The sequence below is a fragment of the Lachnellula hyalina genome, assembly GCF_007821495.1.
Source record: "Lachnellula hyalina strain CBS 185.66 chromosome Unknown contig00117, whole genome shotgun sequence".
Lineage (NCBI taxonomy): Eukaryota > Fungi > Ascomycota > Leotiomycetes > Helotiales > Lachnaceae > Lachnellula > Lachnellula hyalina.
This window is the reverse complement of record NW_022157231.1, coordinates 30070-54674: the sequence shown is the minus strand read 5'-3', so window position 1 is coordinate 54674 and position 24605 is coordinate 30070. Positions and strand designations below refer to the sequence as shown.

The 24605-nt window shown below is 48.5% G+C and overlaps 7 protein-coding genes across 7 annotated transcripts; 4 read left to right on the top strand and 3 right to left on the bottom strand.

Annotated features, from left to right (window-relative positions):
* Positions 1-1333: 1333 nt before the first annotated feature.
* Positions 1334-3717, top strand: LHYA1_G006835 (uncharacterized protein; the record flags this gene model as incomplete). The annotated part of the gene is made up of 2 exons (XM_031151768.1): positions 1334-3563; positions 3617-3717. 2 exons carry the CDS (start codon positions 1334-1336, stop codon positions 3715-3717), a joined length of 2331 nt encoding a protein of 776 aa, XP_031003577.1.
* A 3169-nt stretch (positions 3718-6886) lies between these two features.
* Positions 6887-9188, top strand: LHYA1_G006834 (RING finger ETP1-like protein; the record flags this gene model as incomplete). Its single annotated transcript, XM_031151767.1, has 3 exons — positions 6887-7539; positions 7562-7898; positions 7956-9188. The coding sequence occupies 3 exons, from the start codon at positions 6887-6889 to the stop codon at positions 9186-9188; spliced, it is 2223 nt and encodes a 740-aa protein (XP_031003578.1).
* Positions 9189-12612: 3424 nt separating this feature from the next.
* On the bottom strand, positions 12613-14243 carry CG025 (UPF0415-like protein; the record flags this gene model as incomplete). Its single annotated transcript, XM_031151766.1, has 2 exons — positions 12613-13872; positions 13926-14243. The coding sequence occupies 2 exons, from the start codon at positions 14241-14243 to the stop codon at positions 12613-12615; spliced, it is 1578 nt and encodes a 525-aa protein (XP_031003573.1).
* A 2083-nt stretch (positions 14244-16326) lies between these two features.
* On the top strand, positions 16327-16862 carry LHYA1_G006832 (Uncharacterized protein; the record flags this gene model as incomplete). Its single annotated transcript, XM_031151765.1, has 2 exons — positions 16327-16398; positions 16461-16862. 2 exons carry the CDS (start codon positions 16327-16329, stop codon positions 16860-16862), a joined length of 474 nt encoding a protein of 157 aa, XP_031003574.1.
* Positions 16863-17313: 451 nt separating this feature from the next.
* rnr-2 (Ribonucleoside-diphosphate reductase small chain) lies at positions 17314-18750 on the bottom strand (the record flags this gene model as incomplete). The annotated part of the gene is made up of 4 exons (XM_031151764.1): positions 17314-17933; positions 17985-18318; positions 18389-18652; positions 18721-18750. The coding sequence occupies 4 exons, from the start codon at positions 18748-18750 to the stop codon at positions 17314-17316; spliced, it is 1248 nt and encodes a 415-aa protein (XP_031003575.1).
* Positions 18751-19544: 794 nt separating this feature from the next.
* On the bottom strand, positions 19545-20629 carry YLR326W (uncharacterized protein; the record flags this gene model as incomplete). The annotated part of the gene is made up of 4 exons (XM_031151763.1): positions 19545-19951; positions 20011-20171; positions 20225-20439; positions 20501-20629. Coding segments are annotated over 4 exons (912 nt in total), but the record flags the coding sequence as incomplete, so codon positions are not given.
* Positions 20630-21354: 725 nt separating this feature from the next.
* Positions 21355-24205, top strand: dcp2 (mRNA decapping complex subunit; the record flags this gene model as incomplete). Its single annotated transcript, XM_031151762.1, is given in 3 exon segments — positions 21355-21385; positions 21404-21471; positions 21503-24205. The coding sequence occupies 3 exon segments, from the start codon at positions 21355-21357 to the stop codon at positions 24203-24205; spliced, it is 2802 nt and encodes a 933-aa protein (XP_031003592.1).
* Positions 24206-24605: the final 400 nt, after the last annotated feature.

Here is a 24605-nt window from a genome sequence, read left to right as displayed (position 1 = left end):
ATGGCGACGCCGGGCATATATTAAATTACTGATGGACATCAGAAGTTACCTACAGTACTATACAAGTGTCCAAAAGCAGATTGGTGTTATTCTAGTACGACGATCGAAGAGGGGTCGAGTCGCCGTCGCCTACTTTGAAACCAAGACCAGTCGGCAACGATGAGGGGCAGAAGGCAGTATCAGCTCTCCAGCTCTCGCTGTTTGATTCATGATGCTGTACTGTACGCAAGTGTACCTGGCCTGATTGCTGCATCTGCATATTTTCCCCATTCTCGATCAGGCCAGTTCTTCAGCTACTCAACATTTCGTTTCATGCCATGGTTTGTTGAGACAAATACCCTATCCACAAAGGTGGAGCTTCCTTCGCGCCTTGAGCATCAAGTCGCTTGACTACGGAGTGGGAAAGGGTCCTAACAAAGAACGCCCCTTGGACTTGTCTGTAACCATGAGTTTACGGAGGCACTTCTACTTATTTAGGAGATTCTGTGGGGTGATCTCGAGATAGCTCTCGTTGCCGCTGTTCATGTACGATAATCGCGGCATAGCCAGAAAGAGAGCTGTGCGTATGGCAAACGAAGGGGTAGGTTGGACACTAGATTTCGAGTATAGCTTCATACCAAGGATGGTCCTTGGACAGCCGATATGAGTGCGGATGGAGCCAGCTTTATCGCGGCTAAGACAGGATATGGACATGGTACAAGTCTTCGGCGTCAATAGATCGTATAGAGTTTAATACTAACCGCCAGGAGTGGGATATTAGTTGGATTTGGCTTGGATCCTCACTGAAGAAGTCCTCGAGTTCGAGTACGAAGAGGACCCCCTAAATAGTGCATACCAAACCTCCCACTGCAGGCTATCGCAGGGCCTTCAGTGGTCTCGCAGTGGGAAGAACAGGGCTCTCTACGCCAATATCTACCGACCTATACGCCCATTAGGAGCAAGTGTTACAGGTTGCCCACTTACCTCGATACAGGCCTCGCCCATTCTCTCTCTCTCCAAAAGGACCCCAAAGCAGTATCGCCCAGTATTTATTGGCCACCTGACCACTGTCTCGCAGTAGCCCCATGCAGTGAGCTCTGAGTTGCAGTTGTGCAGTGAAGTTGATTCGCTGGTGGCTGGCAAGAGGCTGGGGTCGGCTGCCGGAAAAATCGACACTCTCACCGCTTCTTATGTGGATCGCACGCTCCTTCGAAAGCCGACCTCTAACCTGCCATCGAACAACAGACCTCTCACCGACTTCCATCGTGAGGTCCTGCTCTTCTTCAAAGAGCGGTGTCACCAACCTCGTTCTTACAATACTATTGACCATTCCTGTCTAAACCTGTCCGCGACAATGACCTCGAATCTCGACTTCTCATCAGAAGGTCTTTTAGACCTGAACTTCGACCAACGAGACACCCGATATTCTTTTACCTCCACAAACATGGCGTCCCGCTCAAGTTGGCCAATGCCTCTGGAGATGGCCTCAGGAGCCGCTGACGAGAGACGCGAGACTTCTCCAGGCCACAACACTCAGCAGCAACAGTATCCCCAGGCTGGCCATAACAATTCCCCAACACTCCTCACAGACTGGCCGATGCAGCAACAGCCTCAGCAGCAGCAGCATCAACTGCCCCAGTATTTACAAGACAACTCATTGATGGGAACCCAGTTCAACGCGTTTGGGGGAAACTTCCAGACTTCACCTCTCGACTATCACAATCTCTCGTCAACCCAGGCTGCATTCGAAGCCGGACTTCAGATGGAGGCTCCATTCAACGGATTGACACAGACGGTGGAACAAGCAGCAATGTGGGCAAACTGGCAAGAAATTGAGAATGCGATGAACTTCAATGGAGCAAACGATGGGTTACCGAGTATTGGTCGTCAAAGCTTGGGTAGCAACTCGCCGACGGGCACGTATCTAGAGGTTCTCTCACTTCCTAGTTCAAGTAGTGATAATGGATGGACCACCGTGGAGCAATATCCAAATTATGAAGCCTATCAACAGGCCCATAACACCGCAATCTTCAATCCTGGACAGACCTTACACTTGCGGAGTCACTCGGACTCGTCACAATCAGACGGTACTGGCCACACAATTGAGTCCTTTGGGAGCTTCGAAGACATCTCGTATCCTCCATACTCTCCTTACTCACCTGCCTCTGATAACTACGTCGACCAATCTGCCCACCGAAATTGTTTCCATGGTGAAAGCCATCATCACTCACCCCAGACGGTTAGCCAGACCGTGAGTCCTGCCGCCGCCGTTGCCCCCGTACCCATCAAGATGTCTCCCTCGAATAGAACCACACCATCCACCACCTCTTCACCGCCTGCCAGGAGAAACTCGGCGCCACGTAAGAGTCCGACTGCCAAGGCAACAAAGCCTGTCATCCGTCGGACCTCGAATGGCAAGAAGGATACTGAGAAGCGTGTGGGCAGACGTCGTGGGCCATTATTACCAGAGCAACGCAAGCAGGCCAGTGAGATCAGAAAGCTTCGAGCATGTTTACGATGCAAGTTCCTCAAGAAGACGTGTGACAAGGGAGAGCCGTGCGCTGGCTGCCAGCCATCTCATGCTAGACTGTGGCAGGTGCCATGTACTCGCATTGACATCAAGGACATTGGATATTTCATGAAGGACTGGCGAGCAGATTACGAGCGTCACGTTGGTCGTGGCGTCTCGGTCTACAACATCAAGGGGTTTTCTCAGAAGGAAGAATTGATCTGGATCACCCACGGTTATGGCTTTGCTATTCCCATCATGGCACGTGAGGTATACGTTAGTGATGACAGTTGCTTCGCGGTCGACTGGGTCGAGTCTGAACATGAAGAGCCACTGGACTTTGATGTTCGCACGGAGAGAATGTCTGCAGGATCCGAGGGTGTCTCAACCGAGGCGCTGTCCGAGTACCTCGACAAACATCTCGACGGTCCATTTGAGGAGTTCATTGACGAGTACTTTGAAGGCACGCCCTTCATAACCGAAATTCTCAAGACTGCGCATCGCTACTACACGAAGGAGAAGGTCCCTGTCATCCGGAAAGCATTAAAGCTCGTACTTGCCTACAACCTCACCCTGCACGTTACCATGGTTGAGCAACGAGGCGACGAGGAGCCAATGGAGGGCTACATTGACGATGAAGAGTCCAAATTTAACGGCAAGACCATCGCACCCGTCATGATCAACTTCCAAATCAAGTGCGCTCTCGCCGACATGTGGCGTGAACTGCAGAAGGAGATCCTTGAGGAATTGTCGTCCTTGTACTCCAGCGTTTACAGCGGTGACAGACTCAAGAACTGGCCTACGATCTTCATGATCGCCTCTATTCTTCTTGCTGTCTGGGAAGAGATGCAGTTCGACTCGCATTACCGTGTCCCAGACAGTGCTGCTGTTGACAAGTTCTGCAACGATATGGAGACGACTCCTGTCGGTGTCATCGTCGGTCTCTTCCATGCCATCTCGCAAAAGCTGCCAGCTTTCACTGAGTGGGAGACCCGAAGACACGGTCAATTACTGAACAACAATGTGGCCGTGTGTGAAGCCATGACAGAAATGAGGGAGCATGTTACCAAGCATGGTAAGCCGCAGTCTAAACTAGCAAACTTGGCCTCATACTTATCATGCCCATAGAAACCTACCTCAAGACGCGACCAGACGCCAAGTTCGACCGACGAGACTTCGACTGCTTGTCCAACAAGTTCCTGTCAAAGCTCGTCATCCGCGCCAACTAGTTTCTGCCGTGCACATATATCCTTCTATTTACCCCCTTTACATAATTCGCCTGTACAGACACAGCGATGCCGCTAATTGGAGGGCGGTGTCGGGCCATAGATGGCCACGAACCCCTTGTTTCTTTTGTGGTCGCTCATAACTTCTCATTTGTTCCAACATCACCATCGTCCGGAGGGAAAGCAAGCAAGCAAGCCATTAGCGAAGGCATTTTTGGTCGACTTTTGAAATTTTCTTGAGTTTCTCATGACGGCATAGCGAACAGTCATTTTTAACGTAACGACCCCTTCACGACCTATGTCAGGAATTTGTATGAATGATCGATTTCACGAGATCATGGATTTTACGTTTTACGGGTTATGTTTTACTTTATGGATTAGCTTTGGATGAGTGGGATCTGAAGCATTTTGGGGGTGGAAACCCAGAGCCTGGTATACTTTTATACGGGCCGTGCTTGCATGATTTCAGGAGAGATAGTTACTGATGGATGCGTATCAAAGTATACGAGAAGAAATCAAGATTAGATGGAGAAAAAGTCAAAAATGAGAAAATTCAACATCAACGTGGTTGGACATGATTAATTGAGAGGAAGTGAAGGGATTCTTGTGAGTGAGTGAGTGAGTGAGTGAGTGAGTGAAGAAATGACCTACCTGGGTACACTTGCACAAGATACGAGATACAAAATCATGTATCCAGATGCTCTGGATGATTGTACTGGTGCAATACTCACGAACATAAATCTAAAACCTCTTGGATGGACTCCCTTGGGCATTTGATGACATTCCCTTATCGCCTGTCCCGTCCGTCAGTGTTGACCCGAAGGAAGTCTGCCATCAGATCATGGAGATAAGTCGCAATCTCACCGATGACGCAGGCAGCACGACTCGTTATCGGATCGGATAGCCCCGCCGCCCAGGCCCGTTTGAAGAGAAGGAAAGAAGAGGGGAAGGAAGGAAGGAAGATTAATATCATCATACGATGCAACATGCATGCATAAAGCATTAAGCATACAGTAAAGCAGAGAAACAGTAGGAGTGAGAGAAAAGACCTCTCCTGATGAACTGAGAGGGCATGCCGACTGGGCTGGGAATGGAGAGGCGGGGTTGAGAGGCGCTAACTGTCTTGGGTGGAGTACAGTACGAACAGTACTGTGGCTCGGTCGGCGTCATGCGTTGGTTGAGCGCTTGGACTTCTTTCTTATCGCAAGCGGTTGGTGGCGAAAGAACGAGGGAGGACAAAGAAGGGACGAGGACGAGGACGAGTATCAAGGTAGTCTCGTAGTATCAATGAATGAACGAGTACCAACGAGTAGGGAGGGAGTAGTACGTAGATTCATCCAATCCAATCCAATCCAATCCAATCCCAGAATTCGAGTCATACCAGCAAATTCGACTGTTAGTTAGATCGAAGTTTCTGGTGCCTGCTACCGCCTGGAATCAATCCAAATTCACACTCCCGCTGCGCCTTTGCCCGCCATCCATCATTCACAAACAGAGCTAGCGTACTTCGGGTGAATAAGCAACCACGCCCGCCTGACCATCTCCATCAACCTACTTAAGCATCTTCCTCCTCCACCAACGCCACCTTTCCTTCCCATCAACACAACTCCAAACACCCACCCTTTACACAGCACACTCTCTCGATCATCAAGATCCTCTACACAAACATCATCATCAACCGAACCAACATCGTCACATCGCAAACATGCAAATCTTTGTGAAGACCCGTAAGTTTTCAACTTCCCCTACCGCCTTGTGGTGTCATCGCCACCTCATCTTATGCAGTCTCTAACACGTATTCTAGTCACTGGCAAGACCATCACTCTCGAGGTCGAGTCTAGCGATACCATCGATAACGTCAAGAGCAAGATTCAAGACAAGGAAGGCATTCCTCCGGACCAGCAGCGCTTGATCTTCGCAGGCAAGCAGCTTGAGGACGGCCGCACCCTTTCCGACTACAACATTCAGAAGGAGTCGACTCTCCATCTCGTCCTCCGTCTTCGTGGCGGTATGCAGATCTGTAAGTTACCACATTCGCCGCTCAGCCTTATCGTCAGCTTCTAACGTGCCCAATAGTCGTCAAGACCTTGACCGGAAAGACCATCACCCTTGAGGTTGAATCGAGCGATACCATCGACAATGTCAAGTCAAAGATTCAGGACAAGGAGGGTATCCCCCCGGATCAACAACGCCTGATTTTCGCTGGTAAGCAACTCGAGGACGGTCGTACGCTCTCAGACTACAACATTCAAAAGGAGTCCACCCTCCATTTGGTTCTCCGTCTCCGTGGTGGAATGCAAATCTTCGTCAAGACCCTCACCGGCAAGACGATTACCCTCGAGGTCGAATCTTCCGACACGATTGATAATGTGAAGTCGAAGATCCAAGATAAGGAAGGTATCCCACCTGATCAACAACGTCTTATCTTCGCCGGAAAGCAACTTGAGGATGGGCGAACTCTCTCCGACTACAATATCCAAAAGGAATCTACCCTACACTTGGTCCTCCGTCTCCGTGGTGGTATGCAGATTTTTGTCAAGACTTTAACTGGAAAGACGATCACATTAGAAGTTGAGTCTTCGGACACAATCGATAACGTAAAATCAAAGATCCAAGATAAGGAGGGCATCCCACCTGACCAGCAGAGATTGATCTTTGCTGGTAAGCAATTGGAAGATGGTCGCACTTTGTCCGACTACAACATCCAGAAGGAGAGCACTCTCCACTTGGTGTTGCGTCTGCGTGGAGGTCAATAGGCGATTTCTGCATTGGTTTTAATTTATTGCGACGGCGTTGTCGGTTTCCGAGATGGATTCTCGCTGGTGTGACTAGTACATAGGGTAGCAAATGGTGCATAGCTAGCATCTGCAGACAACTGCACAGCAAGTAGTCCAATGAATATAATTAGGACGGCTTGTTGTTTCAATCAGACTGAATGTGACTTGATTAATTTGTTAAATAATGTGTTATTCCATACAAGGTTTCTTTGACTGTTGCGTATCAGCAAGGCTGCACCTCAAAAAAATGAGAACAGTGAGGCTACTAATTTATTACATCGCCTCCCTTCATCACCTTGCCCCTCCATTCCATAATCAACAAACGCCCCATAGAATCATCTCGAACCCACTCACCCACAATGCGCAAACGCCCCACGCACTGAACCTGAAATGAGATGCCATACTTCTACCACCTAACCTTTGAACTATACCCTTACGGCTCATCCTCTGCGGCCGAACGAATCAACCGAGAACAAGGAGGAGGAATCTGGGTCCCAGCATCAGATAGCGATATTTTCGGTAACGAGGAGTGGCCTGTTAGTGATACTGTTGAACCACCCAGCGGCAGCAGCGGCAGCAGTCGAAATCGGAATTGCTACAGAGCTTCTGGGGTAGAAGAGGGGGGAAGTGGAAGCGGAAGTGGGAGGGGTGGGGTTATTGATTGTGGACCTAAGAGAGCTTTGGCGTTGACTTGTAATAGTTCGGGTTCAGGGCCGGGTTTGGAGGAGCTTGTGGCGAAGAAGAAGGCTGTGGGTATAGAGGGGCCTGGGAAGCCGTTGCTGGGGGGCAATAGGGATTTGAGGACTGCGGAGCGGGATTGGAGGTTTGGGAGGGTGAGGGTTGAGAGTTTGGATTTGGATACGGGGAAGGATATGGATGGGGAGATGGTCGTGGAGAAGGGGAAAGGAGGGGAGAAGGGAGAGAGTAGTATGAATGGACATGGACACAGACCTGGACATCGGAGAGGGGAGAGCAGTTCTGCGGTTCAACAAGATGGGATTAATGCTGGCCTGGCTGCTGGAGGTATAGGCCGGGTTACGAAAGCCAGGTATGAGAGTTTCGGGGGCAAGAATACAGAGGTTGGGGTGGGGTGTTGTGCATTTATATCGTGATGGGGAGGAGACGCCTGGGCTGGGGATGGGAGTTGAGGTTTATACTGCTGGGGAGAAGGAGGGCGAGGGTGTTGAGGATTGCACTACGTTGTGTATTCCTGCTGTGCCGGGATACTTTACAGCTAGTGATTTCTTGGGGTTTGTGGGTGAGAAGACGAGGAAGATGGTTAGCCATTTTAGGATGGTTATGACGGGGAGGATGAATCGTTATTTGGTCCTTATGAAGTTTAGGGATAGTGGGGAGGCGGCGAGGTGGAGATCTGATTTTGATGGAAAGCCTTTTAATAGTATGGAGGTAAGTCGTTCTGTTCTCTGCTTTTGCAATCTGAGGGCTGTGCTAATAGTTCTACAGCCAGAAACCTGTCATGTCACCTTTATCAAATCTATAACCTTCCAAACACCCAACTCTCGACCCAATACTAGCTTCCCAGAGCTCTCTCACGACCCCTTCACGCCCTCTACATCCAGCTTCCTCAAACCCTTCCCACCGCCTACACCGAACCTCGTCGAGCTCCCAACATGCCCAGTATGCCTCGAGCGAATGGACGACACAACCGGCCTCCTCACCATCCTCTGCCAACACGTCTTCCACTGCGCATGCCTCCAAAAATGGAAAGGCTCCGGCTGTCCCGTCTGCCGGCACACAAACCCATCCCTCTCCACCCCACCCAATACCGCCTACGATCCATCCAACCCGCCCTTTGGCAGCGGCGAAGCCTCCCTCTGCAGCGTCTGCGACTGTACCGACGACCTCTGGATCTGCCTGATCTGCGGTGCCGTCGGCTGCGGCCGCTACAAGGGCGGCCACGCCAAAGAGCACTGGAAAGACAGCGCGCACAACTTCGCGCTCGAGATCGAGACCCAGCATGTCTGGGACTATGCGGACGACATGTGGGTGCACCGGCTCATTAGGGATAAAGGCGATGGCAAGGTTGTGGATGTGGGCAGGGAGAGGGACGGCAGTGGCAGAGGGGGGATGGATATGGTGCCAGCGGAGAAGCTGGAGAGGATCGGCATGGAGTACACGCATTTGCTCAGCAGCCAGCTAGAGAGCCAACGTGTGTATTTCGAAGAGCTGGTCGGGAAAGCCGTCGCGAAAGCAAGTGCCGCATCCCTCGCTGCCAGTTCCGCTTCCACTCGTGCCGACTCGGCCATGTCCCAACTCGCTACCCTGGAATCGGAAAACAAGAAACTACGAGAAGACGTCGTGGTTGCACTAGAAAAAGACCTCGCGCGCGAAAAGAAAAAAGCAGAGCGTTCAGCCGAGGTCGCGCGGGGTTTTGGCAAGAGTCTCGTGGAGGAGAAGAAGGTTAGCGAGGGGCTTATGGAAAGGATCGGGCATGTGAATAAAAGCATGATGGAGATTAGCAGCCAGTTGACGAGTCTGAAGGAGGAAAACGCCGATCTGGCAGAACAGAATCGCGATCTGCTGTTTTCTATCACGGCGCAGGACAAGTTGAAGGATATGGTGGGTGTGCAGGGTGATGGGCTGGAGGAGGGGGAGGTGGAGGGGGGAATGCTTAGTCTGCCGCCGCAGCAGGCGGAGGGGAAGGGGAGGAGGAAGGGAAAGGGGAGGGTGAAATGATGGAGGTGCGTGTATGCATGGTATGGCATGGCTATTTGCAATACTTGCTTGCGAGGGAGCAGTTTAGAATTGATTGGTCGATTAGTGAGTACATTTATTATGCTTGCTACATAATACAGGGAAGGGAAAGGATCACTTGGGTTGGGTTAGGTTCGGTATACCACAGGAGTCTGGTCTGGTTCGGTAGATGAAGTTAATACTTTGCCCCTTTTAAGACTGGATGTGGAAGGGGGTTGATGGATGAGCTTTTACTTATAGGTATGATATTCTCTTTTCTTTATTCACTCACTCATTCATTCATTTATCCATCCATCCATCCATCCATTCAGCCATCGGTGCTTTACTCCGTATATCATCATATGTAATTCGATATATAGTCCTGTACTACTTAGTCAGTCCTCGCTCTTTTGTCTTTTCCTTTCCCTTCCTATGCTTGTCTGTATCAGTCTTCCTGCCCATGCACGAGTAGTTCCAGTGATGGTCCAGTCCAAGTTCAACGCTAGTCCCAGCCGAGATTCTAGAAGCATGTCTTCTCCACTCTCGGATTTGGATATACGCTCGCACTTATACTTTACCTATACTTATACCTTGTATCTGCATCCTGCATCCTACATTTGACCTTTTTCGTTTCTTTTTGTCAAAGTGCATTCTTCTCCTTCTGGAAACATAGACCTTTATGTTGTGTTGTGTCTCGATCGGCACCAGTTACAGTACCCTGTACCTGTATCGTTGTGCAACATGAATGCTATCAGTAGAGACCCCGAGGTACGTTGATTGCACTCATCCTTCTTTCTTAATTTGAACGACGACTAAGGCCCCAAGGTTTCTTCAAGAGGAATGGGCTCTCTCTGGTGTAGGGGCACTCGTCCTGCTGACGCGTTTTGCAACAAGAATGAAGACGGTTGACTTCAAGGGGTTTCAAGGCGACGACTACATGAGCATCTTGGTTCTGGCATTATTTACGGTGGATGCGGCCACTGTTCAAATCATTTGTGTGTGTTCACTCCGAGAGTATAGACCACAGCAACTGATCCGACTCAGATTACTCGGGAATAAATGTTGAAGGTTCCGTTCTGCAGCAAATAAGACGTGAGAATAACCCATAGGTATTGTGATTATAGTTTATTGACTTTATTCCTAGCTTTAACGGCTACGGAAATCGATATGTTTACACGGCTCAAAAGAGCAGCTGGTGGCATGGTATAGCTTGCATACAAGTGTTTCTTCTACACGGTTCAACCTTCTCCAGGATATCTATCCCGCACAGCTGTTCCACAAGCTCTAGATCAGACCAGTGCGGTCCATCAATTTCTTCACCTCGTTCTCGCTGTGAATAGTGCTGTGCCTTAAGATATTTGCAACATACACCCGTCACGGCAAAGCATATAATCCCTCCACGAGCCATCGTCTGCATCTCTCTCCGTAACGACCCAATCGTCTTCCAGCAGAAATTCATCCACAAGACACAACTCGGTCCAATACCACAGCCACTGCCAATCGAATGACTCATCCCTGAGAGGCGTAAATATGAGGTTGTATTTTTGTATCCTCATGAAAGTCTGCACGATCCGCCGAAATGGGAAGCAGTCGAGTATGAACTCGGACAGTATTTCCATAGCCGGCTTTGTACAGAACTTTAGCCGGTTGATGTATGCTCCTGCACCATCTTGGAAAAGTTCGGCGTATAGGGAAGGGAACGTGTGGATTATGGCGGAGATTTTGTCGTCGGCTAGGTCCCACCATCTCAGTAACCGAAATGGCGGGAAGTACAGATTCCTGCTCCGTCGGCCAGTTACAGGATTTTCGAATCTTGTTCGCTTCCACTTGTCTATTTGTGCCTTTTGGAACTCGTTCTCATCGCTCGCGTTGCCGTCTATGCGTTCTGAGCTCGAATGGCTCGACGACGACGAGCATTGTGGTTGACCGTCTGAACTGTTGGAAAAATCAGATAAATAACCTCCGTCGGAGGAAAGACCCCAATTAAGGAGGCGTGCAATGTTGGCTTCGTTAAGCTGATTATCGACAAGATACCTCCTGGTGAGAACCGAGAGTCAGCTTTAAGAGAGCTTCGGGGGATACGACTCAAGAGCTGATGTTAGACACCCTCGAAGGGGAAGGTGTAGGGATATGTCCAAGGACAATGGAAACATGGCAAGATAGGATTATCTTACCAGTAGTATACACGTCCAATTTCAACCGGACTTCCATACTTTCTGTTCCGTTGCTCGATTTTGATTTCAATCTCTTCCTCGATGAGATATTTCATCAAAACCAGCGCCCGGACAGGCACAAGAAATTTGTCAATGTCTGTTTTCGTAAAGGCCGTCCCGAAGCTCGCGTTGACCATAGGTGTAATGATTGAGACATCTGTTGTGAATCTGAGGTACATGATATAGAGACACGCGTCTAGGCCATTCATTGTTTCCACGGCCTCGCATTCGACGTATCCCCAGCGTCCGCGAGCTTCCTGCCCCAAACGGGTCAGTATGATGAGTTTCAAGAAAAGAGATCTCTCAAGTAGAGGCAGCCTTTAGGGGGAACGAAAGTGCTGACCTTGAACTTGGAAAATGTCTCTTCTTGCCTCTCGTCACCGAACAGGAAATCCACCATTCTATTTCTAAAAGCCAGAACCATGTTGAAGGTTTTCGAATTCGCCAGCAAGTAAAGTATAACAGCTGGACTTTAGGCCCCTGTAAATATTTTTGAAGGGGGAGGTATAACATAGAGTGATGATATGGTTGAAAATGATAAGGCAAAGAGGAAAGACGAATTAAGAGTTGGGGTGTTTAGACTTTTGAACGTGAAGTAAATTAAACAGCGTTTTGAAAGGAAGGAAAGACTGGCTGCAATAAATGTGCGTAACCCAGGGTTGGAACCCATCGATTTCAACAAAATGGCGTCAGCACGGGAACCAATTTCTAGCTCACCATCCATAATATTCTCCGAGAACGTTCAAAGTAAGGGTACAGACTATAGGTAGTATTATCAAGACTACCATCTTCCAGTAAAGACCTTTAAGGTATGCTACTGGACTAGGGGGAAAAAGTGCAGTGATAAGTCCTGCCGGTACGAAGCAAGCGAGGCCCTATGATATGAGCCTCTAAAAAACAACACATATTTGATAAAAAAAGACACACACCCATGTAAGTATAACAGCAATTCTATAACAGTGAACACGCATGGTCTTAATATTTGAGAGCTGTGCGGGTTACAAACGGTTTTCGATACCCAATTCAGGGCCCATCACTTGGTGGAATCAGGTCGGTCCTCCCTTAGTTGAGATCAGATGTCCAAGTTGTAAGGAGCCAAGATTAGAAAACGTAAAGCACCATTCTCTAGGAGCGCTTTACCCGTAATTTACCACCAAAAGCAAAGTTACGAGCACAAATATGTAAATTGATACTTATTCGCTGATTAGCTTTAGCTACTTACCGACTGGAAGCATGTCCTGCGCTCCCCTTCTTTCTTTCTCTTTCCCAACAAGTGACCGCAAAGAACATGGCCAAATGTCAGGTCCCACTTCATCAGACATTCGATTTTCTTCGATGATAGATTCGATCTCCTTTGCCACAGCACGATTACTGCTGAGAGTTGTGAAGCCACTCGCCCATCCATAAAGGAATACTGACCGATTCATGTCAGACAGAGCTTCAGATACCTTCTCAACACTAGGGGGAAGAGTTGACTTGAGGGCTGTGAAATCCACATCAACCACTTCGACTGGTAAACGCCAATCTGCAGGTATTTTGTATTCTGTAAGCGTTTTAAACTCTTCCAGGATTTGCTTATTAGTCATTTCAGAAGTGCCATCGAGACCCAAGAGCAATGCCGTCCTGCGTTTCTCTGCTGGGGTACCAATAATTCTCGCAATTTCTTGCATTCTAGTTGCTGCTTCTTTGGTGCAAACTAGCTTCCTGGACGTGCAAACGGGCCATAATTTGTTCGGAAGAAGTGGCTTTTTGGCTTCCATGGCTCTCTGTGTCGATATCATTTCGTTGTGCCAATCTTGTGGCTCAACTTGTCCATGAGACAGGTCACTGACAAAGGCGAGTAGAACAGTGCAATCCAGATTTAGAACATTGGTTAGAGAATAGCAACTCCCTGGAGCCAGACGATCAAGAACATCTGCCACTGGAGGAGAGTCAAGTATATCTTCTGAGGTCTGCACAATGATACCCATATTCCTTATTTGCTGGAGGATTCGGGCAACCTCTTTGGACTGGGGTGTACGTGATATTCTTGTGAAAACCAGACGAACTATGGGATGGCGGTATCTGACTCTTGTTTCTCGGGAAGCTTTCAATAGACCTTCAGCTTGCTTTAAAATACCTTCGGGCCCGTCGTCGTCATCGCTTTGCTCCATTTCCTCGCTCGAGTCGCTCCCCACCCAGCCAGCCTTTGCTAGATCCCAAATGATCCTTTTCTCAAGAATTGTAGACACTTTGACGAATTCCAAGCCATCTTGGCAAACAATATCAACCACTGCACTACGTTTTTTGCGATCTAATGCGGATGTTGAAGCCCTGCCATTGATATGAGGTTTTCGGCCATGCCAGTAAAAATAACGTCTCAGCGCCAAAATCCCGGAACATTTTTTCGCGGTATCCCAAACGGCCGTGAAGAACGAGAGATTCGAGGAGTGTAAGGACTGTATACTTCTGGGATTGGAAGGGACTTTTGCAATCTGTGTACCAGTATTAGCAATCGCTGCGATTTTTGGGAAGCGTCGCCACTAACCTTGTCTAGGACTTTCATCTCGGACTGAACTTCGGTCTTCAAAGCCCTTAGTTCCGCAGAGTGCTCTTTGCCTTCCTCCTTCAAAAAGGCCTGAAATTGCTCTAATTCATCGAGTAAAAGCCGACAGCGTTGTTGCATATCTAAAGCAAGTGCATGTCCATCAATTTCGTTTCCTGATTCAGTGACGGAAGTAGCTTCAGATGCTACTGTAGTCTCCGTTGGAGTTGCAGAGCCACTCGTAGTGATATCAAGGTCAGGTTGCACGCCATTGCGTTGGTTGTCAGCCTGGGTCTGCATGTCGTGAGGAATAGAAACCATCGTGGCTTCGTGGAGAGGTCCAAGGTCTCCTCATGTTAAGGAAGATAAAGGTTTGGCTGGTGAGTCATTTCCAAAAACCGAAGCTAGAATTTGCAAGAAGGAAGTGGAAGCTGCAAGGCTGTCAAGAATGTCGAGTCATTTTCATTTGATGAGGGGTCGTCCTGCGAGAAGTTGCTCCACGATGCTCCGCTTTTCGTCTAGTCGATTGCTACCAAAAGAGAAAACTGCTATGATAAACACAAGAGTAGCAAGAAGTATTTACAAATATCCAAGAATTTATTTCAATTAATAGAGCACCGGAGAAAAGAGAGAAAAGAGAGAAAAGATTCTTGGGTTTTTTAATTTCAAATGGAGAAATCTAAATTCCGACGGGCGAAGTTTAGTTTGCTACTTACTATATACAAACAATTGGCAAGGCATGGTTCATCTTATACTAGGACAGTAAATACTACCGGGCTCTCAAATTCCATAATCTGTTAAACTCCTACTCAAACCCCACTTGCAAACCTCTTACGAACGCAGAATCCCCCATTCCCTCTCACGTTTGACAATCATACCGAAATATCCTCCATCTTCTCGAAGTCCGGCACAACAGCCTCATTCGACATCATGCACCGCTCCAACCACAGAGCCCATTTATCAGTCACACTTCCAAAGACAATAGCTTGCTTTAAACCCCTCAGCTCTTTAACAGGCTCCAGAATCCTCTCCTGCACAGGCCAAGGCTCCAAGTACTTATCCGCGATTGGAACCGCCCTCGACCCGTCTTCTAGCTTCGAACATCCCCTGATCTTCCTGCATTCTGCAGTCCTTCCATTTCCACAACCTCCGCTAAGTTTATCGGCGGTATACATGATTTCTAACTCCACCGAAAGCCGCTTGAGATTACTACCTCGTTGGAACACTTGAACCAGATTTTCCAATCGTTGCTTGATGAAATCTTCAATGATGGGATCCCGTACATTGATCAATAAATGTACGTTCCGCATACGATCCAGAGCTTGATCTCCCCATATTCTTTTGACAAAATATACGGTGTCGGTTCCGACGATGCCACCGCGACGTTTTTTCCATTTTGAAAAATGCTGGCCTGGGACTTGGTCTATAAAGAGTTCTCTGGCAAGTCGAAGTTCTAGACGCCATTGGTTTTGCCCAAAGAACACACTCTGTGCTGTGATGAATGTGAATTAGCTTTGCTCCTTTACGAATACTCGGACGTAGATACTAATACCCCAAGAAGAGCGTGAAGTGGTGGTAAATTAATGCTGATGGGGAATTAGGTAGAATCCTCGTACCCTCATCGCGCAAGCTTCTTGACACCCGGCTAAGAACCTGGAACTGGCGCAGGTATGGCAAGTCTTGTCCAGGTCTCTTTAGCAGCCAGATAGCAGTGCTGAAATCCCAAATGGGACGAAATGCCATGGGATTGTCAGGATCCACCAACAACTCGCCCATGATCTTATTCCGTAGCTCAAGTGGGAGCGGGAGGTTTGAAATGGGAGGCTTTGTTTGAGATGCCATTTGAGGAAGTATATCAAAGAATAATTGAATTGGAAATCAACTCGAGGGAGAGACAGTTGTTTTGTATTTTCCCATCATCTGCAAAGAAACAAGATAATGACGGTGTAAAGGTCACAGGATTCAGGAAGACCAATGAGACTTCTCTAAGAATATGCCTGTCCCTGAATGAGTCAAAAAACCACAATTATTGACTCGAACTCGAAGTCATAGCAAGGAAGAACCCAAAAGGGCAGTAGGAAGAAAAAAGGAATTATTACGGTAACACTTGTCCCATTTCGTCCGATTTCACAAGAACGCCGATTACAATTATGTACTGTATTAGATGGGGTTAAATACGTGCTTGGAGTGAAGTCAAGTTGGCCGCAATTTATTTTAGCTCGCTTGCCATCCACCAAAACCCCCACATTTTCACCATCCCATCTCAGCCTTGCTCCCCACCAACCTGGCGAGCTTGGGAAGACCACGCCTCTCTTTCCACAACACCAGCAACCACACAGCACCCTCACAACCGCCACCTCCAAACGCCTATTTCCCTCCTACGCTGCCTGCGCACACCCTCAGAATGCCATACCTAGCAACAGCCCAAGAATGGCTCACGCAATCCACCCTCCTCCTCCAAGCGCGTCCCTCCACTGTTTGTCCCCTTCCCCCTCCCCCCAGTCAATTACCATCTCTTTAACACCCTCTTTCCCCCAGACACGCATAACAACAAAATACACCCACGCCAGCACAATCGCCAAAAAATCCAAATCGAAACCCCGCCGCAACGCACCACCCACCGAATCTACAGCCCTGCTCACACTGAAAACCTACGATCCAGCCAGTGGCGCGACGTTGAAGTACGAGACGGATAAGGCGGCGGAGGTGGGGCGGTTAATGATGATATTGGGGCGGTTGGGGCGCGGGATGGCGGGGCTGGAGGTCAGGGAGGAGGGCGCGGAGGGGGAAGTTAAAGAGGAGGTGAAGGAGGAGGGCCGGGAGGATGGGAAGGTGCTTGGAGGGGCAGGGGATGGGAAGGCGGCTCAGCAGGGTGGAAAAGCGGCGGGTGGTGCTGCAGGTGGTGGGGGGAAGGGGAAGAAGAAGAAGGGGAAGAAATGAGGTGGGTATGTGTTGTTGGGATGTGTTGAATTTGGAGGATGGAATATAGGGTTATACCACCTTTGCATGTTGCACGGATAAGTGCAGGTTGAGAATGCATTCGAGGCGTTCAGGCGGTGGCATAGCGATTTGCATTGCTAGATGGTTCTAAGGTTTTGGCATCTCACATTAAATTGAACAAAGATGTGGTTCATAAGAGGAACATTTTCATTACTGCTCTGCTATCTTCGTTCTCGGAATCTTATCCTACTTGAGCCCATCCTTTCATATCCAGACTCCACAACGCCTTTGATAAAAGAGCCATGTCCATCCACCCACCAAAGCAAACACGTTTGCACCCGGCAACCTGCCATATATGCAAATGTCTCATGAGAGAAGAGAATATAATGCTCATGTACAAAGTGAGATGAGATGCCAACGCCGTTAAAACAAATACTATCGATACAGACATCTAGAAGTCTTCATCAAAGTTGAAGCTACCGCCGTTCTCGGCTTTAGCCTCTGTCTGGGCTTCGGTATCTTCGTGCTTCTTCTGTGTACCGGCCATGACACCCGCCTTTTGGTAATCACCCACACGCTTCTCAAAGAAGTTGGTCTTGCCAGCAAGTGAAATGTTCTCCATAAAGTCGAATGGGTTGGCAGACTTGTATACCTTCTCGTTGCCGAGGGAGAGGAGAAGACGGTCAGCAACAAACTCGATGTACTGTTTCATGAGGTTGGCGTTCATGCCGAGGAGAGCACATGGGAGAGCCTCGGTTAAGAACTCTTGCTCGATCTGAACAGCCTCGGTGATGACATCTTGAACGGCTTGCTTGCTTGGGCGGTGCTTCAAGTGTGAGAACAAAAGGCAAGCAAAGTCGGTGTGGAGACCCTCATCACGAGATATAAGCTCGTTGGAGAAGGTGAGACCAGGCATCAGACCACGCTTCTTTAACCAAAAGATGGATGCGAATGAACCGCTGAAGAAGATACCCTCCACAGCGGCAAAGGCAACAAGACGTTGAGCAAATGTGGAATCCTTGTCTTCGATCCATTTCACTGCCCAGTCCGCCTTCTTCTTGATGCAAGGGACTAGAGACGCATTAGGTTTGGTAGACTCAAGAGTTTATGCATTCAGCTTACTGGTCTCAATCGCGTTGAAAAGATATGTTTTTTGGGCTTGTTCCTTGATGTATGTGTCGATCAAGAGGGAGTATGTCTCCGAGTGGATGTTCTCCATCATGATCTGGAAACCGTAGAAGGAACGAGCCTCGGGGATTTGGACCTCCCCGCTGAAACGCTCGACAAGGTTCTCGTTCACAATTCCGTCTGACGCGGCAAAGAATGCGAGGACGTGAGAAACGAAGTATCGTTCGTCGTCGTTGAGCTTGTTGTTCCAATCGTGAAGATCTTTTGACAGATCAATCTCTTCGGCGGTCCAGAAGGATGCTTGTGCCTTCTTGTACATCTGCCATATCTGTAGGGTGGGAATGTTAGCAATTGACAAACACTTTACGCGTAACGCGTAGATATATCGCGACACATACCTCATGGTACTTGAGTGGGAAAAGAACAAATCGATTAGGGTTTTCCATGAGCAAAGGCTCATCCGCTTCCTCGGGCTTGAGTTTAGATGCGACTGCAACTGCCTTCTCCTCTGTTTTGACTTGCTCGACGAGAGACTTCTTGGGTTCGATGTCGTCAACGAGCGACGCGTCGGCGTCGAAAGGTGTGTTCTCTTTGCCGGCAGGCTCGAAGTTGATCTTCTTGAGTGGAGAACCCATCTTCAGGCCTTCGATACCAGACGCGGCCTAGAATATCTCTAAGTTAGTGATCTTGACGCGATGACGAGGGGAATCGAGTGGCAATAGAGACGTACGGTCTTTGAAGGAGTGATCTGAGTAGTCATGATGATTGATGGGGAGATGGGAGGATGTGGATTGAGTAATGAGAAGGCAATTGGCGTAGGATAGAGGGTGGTGGTAGAGTTGTTGCTTGATAGGAAGAGGAGAGGGATACAATAACAATGCTTAAGTACTTTTCGTACACGCGATTTTCGGAACGCGCTACTGGAGTAACAAGGCGAGGCGGCACGGCGTAATCACGCGTCGAATCAAAAATTGGAGGGGCTGAACTGCACGGCTCGTGCCCGATACAAAAAGCGGCGCTCGTCAACTTGCAGTCCCTTTTCGCCTAGAACGTTATAAATTAGTGCCGCTTTTCTGTATATAGAGGAGCCCTGTGTATTTATCTGATCGATCTGATAATCCTTTGTCACACCGACCATTGAATACCAAGTTGGATGAGAAAGTCTTGAATGTCTTTGAAAGAATGCAAAGGCTGAAATCATACCGCCTTTCTTTAATCGTCCAATCCAACATTTAAAGAAGTCGAAGTCAGTCGTGTCGCGTAGGTATCGTAAGGTACTTTTGAAATGTAGTTTCCGGTGCAAGCCTGCCATGATTTTAAGACTTATTTCACGTTGAAGGATTAGGAAATCAAACCATCAGACGTTCTTTGTTCGGCATTCATTCGTTCATTCATTATTTATTATGGGTATCTGAAGAGCTTCGTAATAACGCACTAATCTCTAAGCCAGTAAGAGAAGCAACGAATTGAACGAAATACACCGAGCAGAACCCCGCAAAACGCTTCATATCTTCATATCGTAACACAATCGATGAAATACAGGCCACCCCGTCATCAGCGTCGACTTTTCTGAACCGTGTTACTCTCCAGGCGAGATCCGTCATTTGGAATGCGCGGCAGAGGGTCATCTTCACGTCTACGCAACTCTGGGCCCCGTTCAACATCCGGTTGTCTCTTCTTACTTCCAAATCCGCTGAACCAACCTCCTCTACTCTCTGCGGGGACTGTTGCCTCTTGCGTTTGGGTTGGCCTTACACTTCCATTGTCATGTCTCGAAGACGGGGCAGTTGTGTATTGGGGAGGCGGGCCAAGTTCTTCTCTCAAATGCCGGTCAAATTCGTCAGGATCCGTAGGGTCAGATAGATTCTGCGCTAGGCCTTGTTGCTTGAGGTTCTTGGCACCCTTCTGGCGAAGGAATTTCTCTAGGACGACAGCATTCTTGGTATTTGCGCGGAATAGAGCTATTGGTTATTAGTATAAGATTTGTTCCCTTCCTTGATGGATAATTGTGGTTACGTACCGTCAGCAATATCACCCAGAAAAGGCACGAGCCCGATACCAAAGTCCACTATGATATTGAACATCATTTTTGCTTGGACGTCTTTCGGAAGCCCTCCCTCTACCTGCTGGCATGTGCGAAGGACCATCATGGCCATGAAGCAATCGAGAGCATCTCCAATTCTGAGGATAATGATTAGCGAGCTTTTATTCATAGCGCATTGGAATTCACTTACAATGGGACTATGCCGATTACACTTGACCAACCGAACCTTATTCCACAGCAGTTAAAGAGACTCATATCAAGACGATATGCCCTTCGCTTGACTTTGGTAAGAACCTTCCCATCATGTTCTGATATTCCTGGTGGTAGGGCCTTGCGTCTCTTCTTAGTCTTTTTGGAAGGGTTGCCATCAAGTCGAGTCGCAGGAACGGTTTCGAAGTATGGATCCTGCAGGTAATGTGAGCCAATGATTGTACGTGAAGGGGCGGGTAGGATTTAAAGATCTTACCTCTTGGCCGAAGTTGTTCTTAGCAGACTCTCCCAAGATCTTCTTTGCGACGGTCTTTGCGATGAAGCTCGTCATGGTTGCGGAATGGTTTGTTGGGTGTGGATTTTGGGGGAAACCCGTGGCAGACGGGACTGGCCCTTAAGTAGCAGACAGCTGAAGCGACAGTTTGCACTTGCCGCGGTGGTCAGATTTGTTGTATGTGCTGATGGTTCTTGGTGAGCTAGTGAGTGGTTGTCGCTTTCGGAGTGTGAAACAGTTGCAAACGCTGTGCTATTCTTGAACACAAAGAAGAGAGAAGGGATGGAGAAACGAGGACCTTTAATCTTTTAAGTATCGATTACACTTAAAGTTTGAATCACTTAAAATTGGCTGTGAATGGCCTACCACCTACTCTACCCTACCTCTACACAGTTCCAAGTTTTCATGCCATAAATTGCCAAGCCCAGCAGCCCAGCAGTGAATCGTCATCGAAGCTTCTGATCCGATTTTAAGCGGCCGCTTTCTTTAGCGTGCACTGCCACAAAAGTATCTGTGGCTGAGTACGGTACGGTAGTGAGAGAGCTGTGGCTGTGGCTGGTGGAGCGTAGGATCTCAACTCAATAACCTCACCCAACTCTACCAAATCCTATCCCGAACGCTTGAGTCCAGACATCACCCCCTCCCCTCCACCCCATCTATCAACCTTCGCCACCAGCCTCCCCCTGGCGCCGAGACCAGGCTAGCATTCAGCTCAACAGCACTTTACCTTGATCACCGCTTATCACGAACGGCAAGGACTGTGCGTCTATCAGCCCCCCACGCGCCAGACGGAGGTAAACATCCAGTCGTGGATATGCTTGGAAAGGGAAAACAGCATGACAGAGAGCAACTTGACACTAGAAGAATGTGAGTTATTTCGTGTAGCGCAGGAGAACTGCTTGACTACGATCGATGTAGCTTCCATAGCTTCAGCCCTGCACAGCGCCTTCCTTGTACTTATAGACCGCAAATAGAGCTGACTAGAGCTTCTCAGGGCTGGACGACCTATGCGTCCGTTTTATAATCAATCTGCCGGAGGATGATCTGAAAGACATTCCGCGAATATGCTTTCAGGTCGAGGAAGCACAATGGTATTACGAGGATTTTATCCGGCCGCTGGACCCATCTCTCCCATCTATGTCTCTCCGCAATTTTTGTCTACGAATCTTTGCTCACTGCCCCCTACTATCGTCTTTCTCGCAAGGGCACCATATGCGAGCTTTCGAGGACTTCCTGGCGTACAAAACGAGAGTTCCGGTCAGAGGCGCTATGATGCTCAATGCGAGTATGGATTCAGTTGTCCTGGTGAAAGGGTGGAAGAAAGGGGCTAGCTGGAGTTTCCCTCGGGGAAAGATTGCCAAGGACGAAGATGACTTGACTTGTGCCATTCGTGAGGTCTATGAGGAGACTGGCTTTGACTTGGACGCTGCTGGATTAGTGCCACTTAATCGAGATGTCAAGTCCATTCAAGTCAACATGCGCGAACAACAAATGCGGCTGTTCGTCTTTCGAAATGTTCCTATGGAAACACATTTTGAGCCCAGGACACGAAAAGAGATTAGCAAAATAGAGTGGTGGTTGCTATCAGAGCTTCCGGCGTTCAGGAAGAAGAGCCAGCAACAGCAGCAACAAAAACAGGCTGTCCCGAACTCTAGCAAGTTCTATATGGTTGCCCCTTTTCTGGTACCGCTACGAAAGTGGGTCATCGAACAGAAGAAGAAAGATGCACAGCGGCCTACAAGTAATCAATACCTATCCGCTAACATGAGCTACGATGAGTTCTTGACAGAGGAAGATCAAGGCGCAGAATCAGCCACTCAGATGCCTTCCCATAAGAAACATTCTGCCCCCGAACTAGACACCGACACATTGGAGGGCGCTACTGCAGCTCTGAGCCGCCTATTGAAAATTCAACCAGCAACCCAGGGGCTACAGGCTGAAGCAGCGACTCAATCACCGTCAAAGAATTCAGGGGAAGCACTACTTGCCTTGCTCAAGCCAGCAGCATCTAATCAATCTTTACCGACAAATGCACCTCCTCATACTCCTCTTGAGAATATAGTCATGCAACCTGCTATGCCTAAAACTCCTCACCATCAACAGCCTCGTCCTCCACACTTTTCAAACATTCCACCTCCACCGGATTTCCCAATACAGTCACGGGATGATTCTTTCTCCCACCGCGAAGGAAATTACCAGAACAATCGCCATAATGTAGCAGAATTTCAGCAAGGTCATGTAGGCCGTCAAAACCCTCCAAGACCCCAAGGAAATCCCCATTCTTATCAATCACAACACCTTATACACCCTCAACCCCTTCCACCGCATGTTCAGAGGGCTTTGTTTACTGGAGGACCCGTTAATTCCCCTATGGTTTCTCAATCTATACAGCAGAACCCCCCTCCTGTTCACATGGCTGTCTCTGGACCCACAGGCGCCCCGAAATTTCCTGGCCCGCATGCAACAATGGGCCCTCAAACTATACAACAAACCCCAAAACTTACTAGTCATTCGCTGGCTCTTCTCAACGCTTTCAAAACTCGAGATCAAGCTGCTGATGAGGTCTCCGGCTCCAATGACCTTCCTCTTCAAAGATATACTGCGGCGCCAAATCAACCATCAATACCAGCTCCCCGTGCCGTGCCTCAGGAACTTCCTGCTGAGGGATTGCAACCTGGCCAAATGCCACCACCACCTCAGATCAAAGTTCGGCAGAATGTCGGCCCATTAACTCCCACTCCTCTTGCTCCCAGACAATCTATTAGTGCTACTCAGAAGTCGACACTTCTTGATTTGTTCAGAAGTCCAACTTCGCAGCCTGCATCATTAGCCAATATAACTGGTGCTACATCACTTCCTATAAGTACGACGCCTTCAGTAGTTGAGCTCTCTGCAGTAGAACCCTTATCAACCGGCGCTTCTACCACTTCCGCTCTACTCAACAGCAAGAGAACTCCTGACAATTTGGCGAGTAATGGAGCCGTTCCTGTCCTAAATCCAGAATCCAATTTACCCTTCAGGGCTGTATCAATCCTTGGACGCCCGCCGAACATGAGTGACAAGCATTCTCCAGCAGCAGCTGGTTCGGAATTGGATAGCAAACCTAAGTCAAATGGTAAAAAGCCGATGGCGAGAATGAACACTGGGCCACATACGGTCAAGTCACCAGAGAAGCCGTTTCAACCTCAAATTTTGAAACGACCACAACAAAGCTCGTCTAGGGCACAGCAATCGCCTCCTGCTGTTCAACCTGCTGCCTCCGCATTTGCTTCTCAGCAAAGCGCATATAGATTGCAGCAGTCTCCTACAGCAGTTTCTCCTTCTTCAAACTTTCAGTCTTCACAAGGGTCTCTCAGAATGCCGCATTCCGCAACTACCATTCAACATCCAGTATCGACCTTTGTTCCGCCACCTGATCGACGGCCGAGCCATGCTGTGGACCATAAACAGAACCTGCTTTCCATGTTTGGAAAGACACAGGCAGGTCCTATTTCGCCACTAGGACGAGACGGTCCTTCAATGGAGCCCTTAGCCTCAACAGTGAAGGCTAGTGCAAGATCTAGAGTCGGGAGTCTTGCATCTGGTGGTGATAAGACATCAAGACGTGGAAGCCAGACTCCTATCTCGCCGGCAGACAAAGGTTTCTTGTTGGGTTACCTGGAAGCTGTAGCAAAGGGAAGTCGCTGATAAGACGGAGGTCTTTCGGTTGGCAAGTGCGATTATTTAAGAGTTTTATTATCTGATACATAGTACTTAGATAGCATTTGAGCGCGTGCATGGAGCTTTATGGGTGATATAGGGATTAGGATCATTTGCTAGCGGGTTGCAACATTGGGATTTTATGAAATGATGCATAGGGTGCCAAAAAGCAATCAAAGACCTTGCGTAGCAAACTCTTTGCTCAACGAACTTGATAAGCATCATAGTGAGAGCCGTGTGACTACCAGATGCCTACCTCGTTTTGAATTGATTGAAATATCAATCGGGAAAAAGAAACCGCAAAACTTAATAATACTCCTCTAGCCCTTCTCTCATTCGCCAACCGACTATAGCCTCCCCGCAAGGCTGAGAAATCAACTCGGCAAAC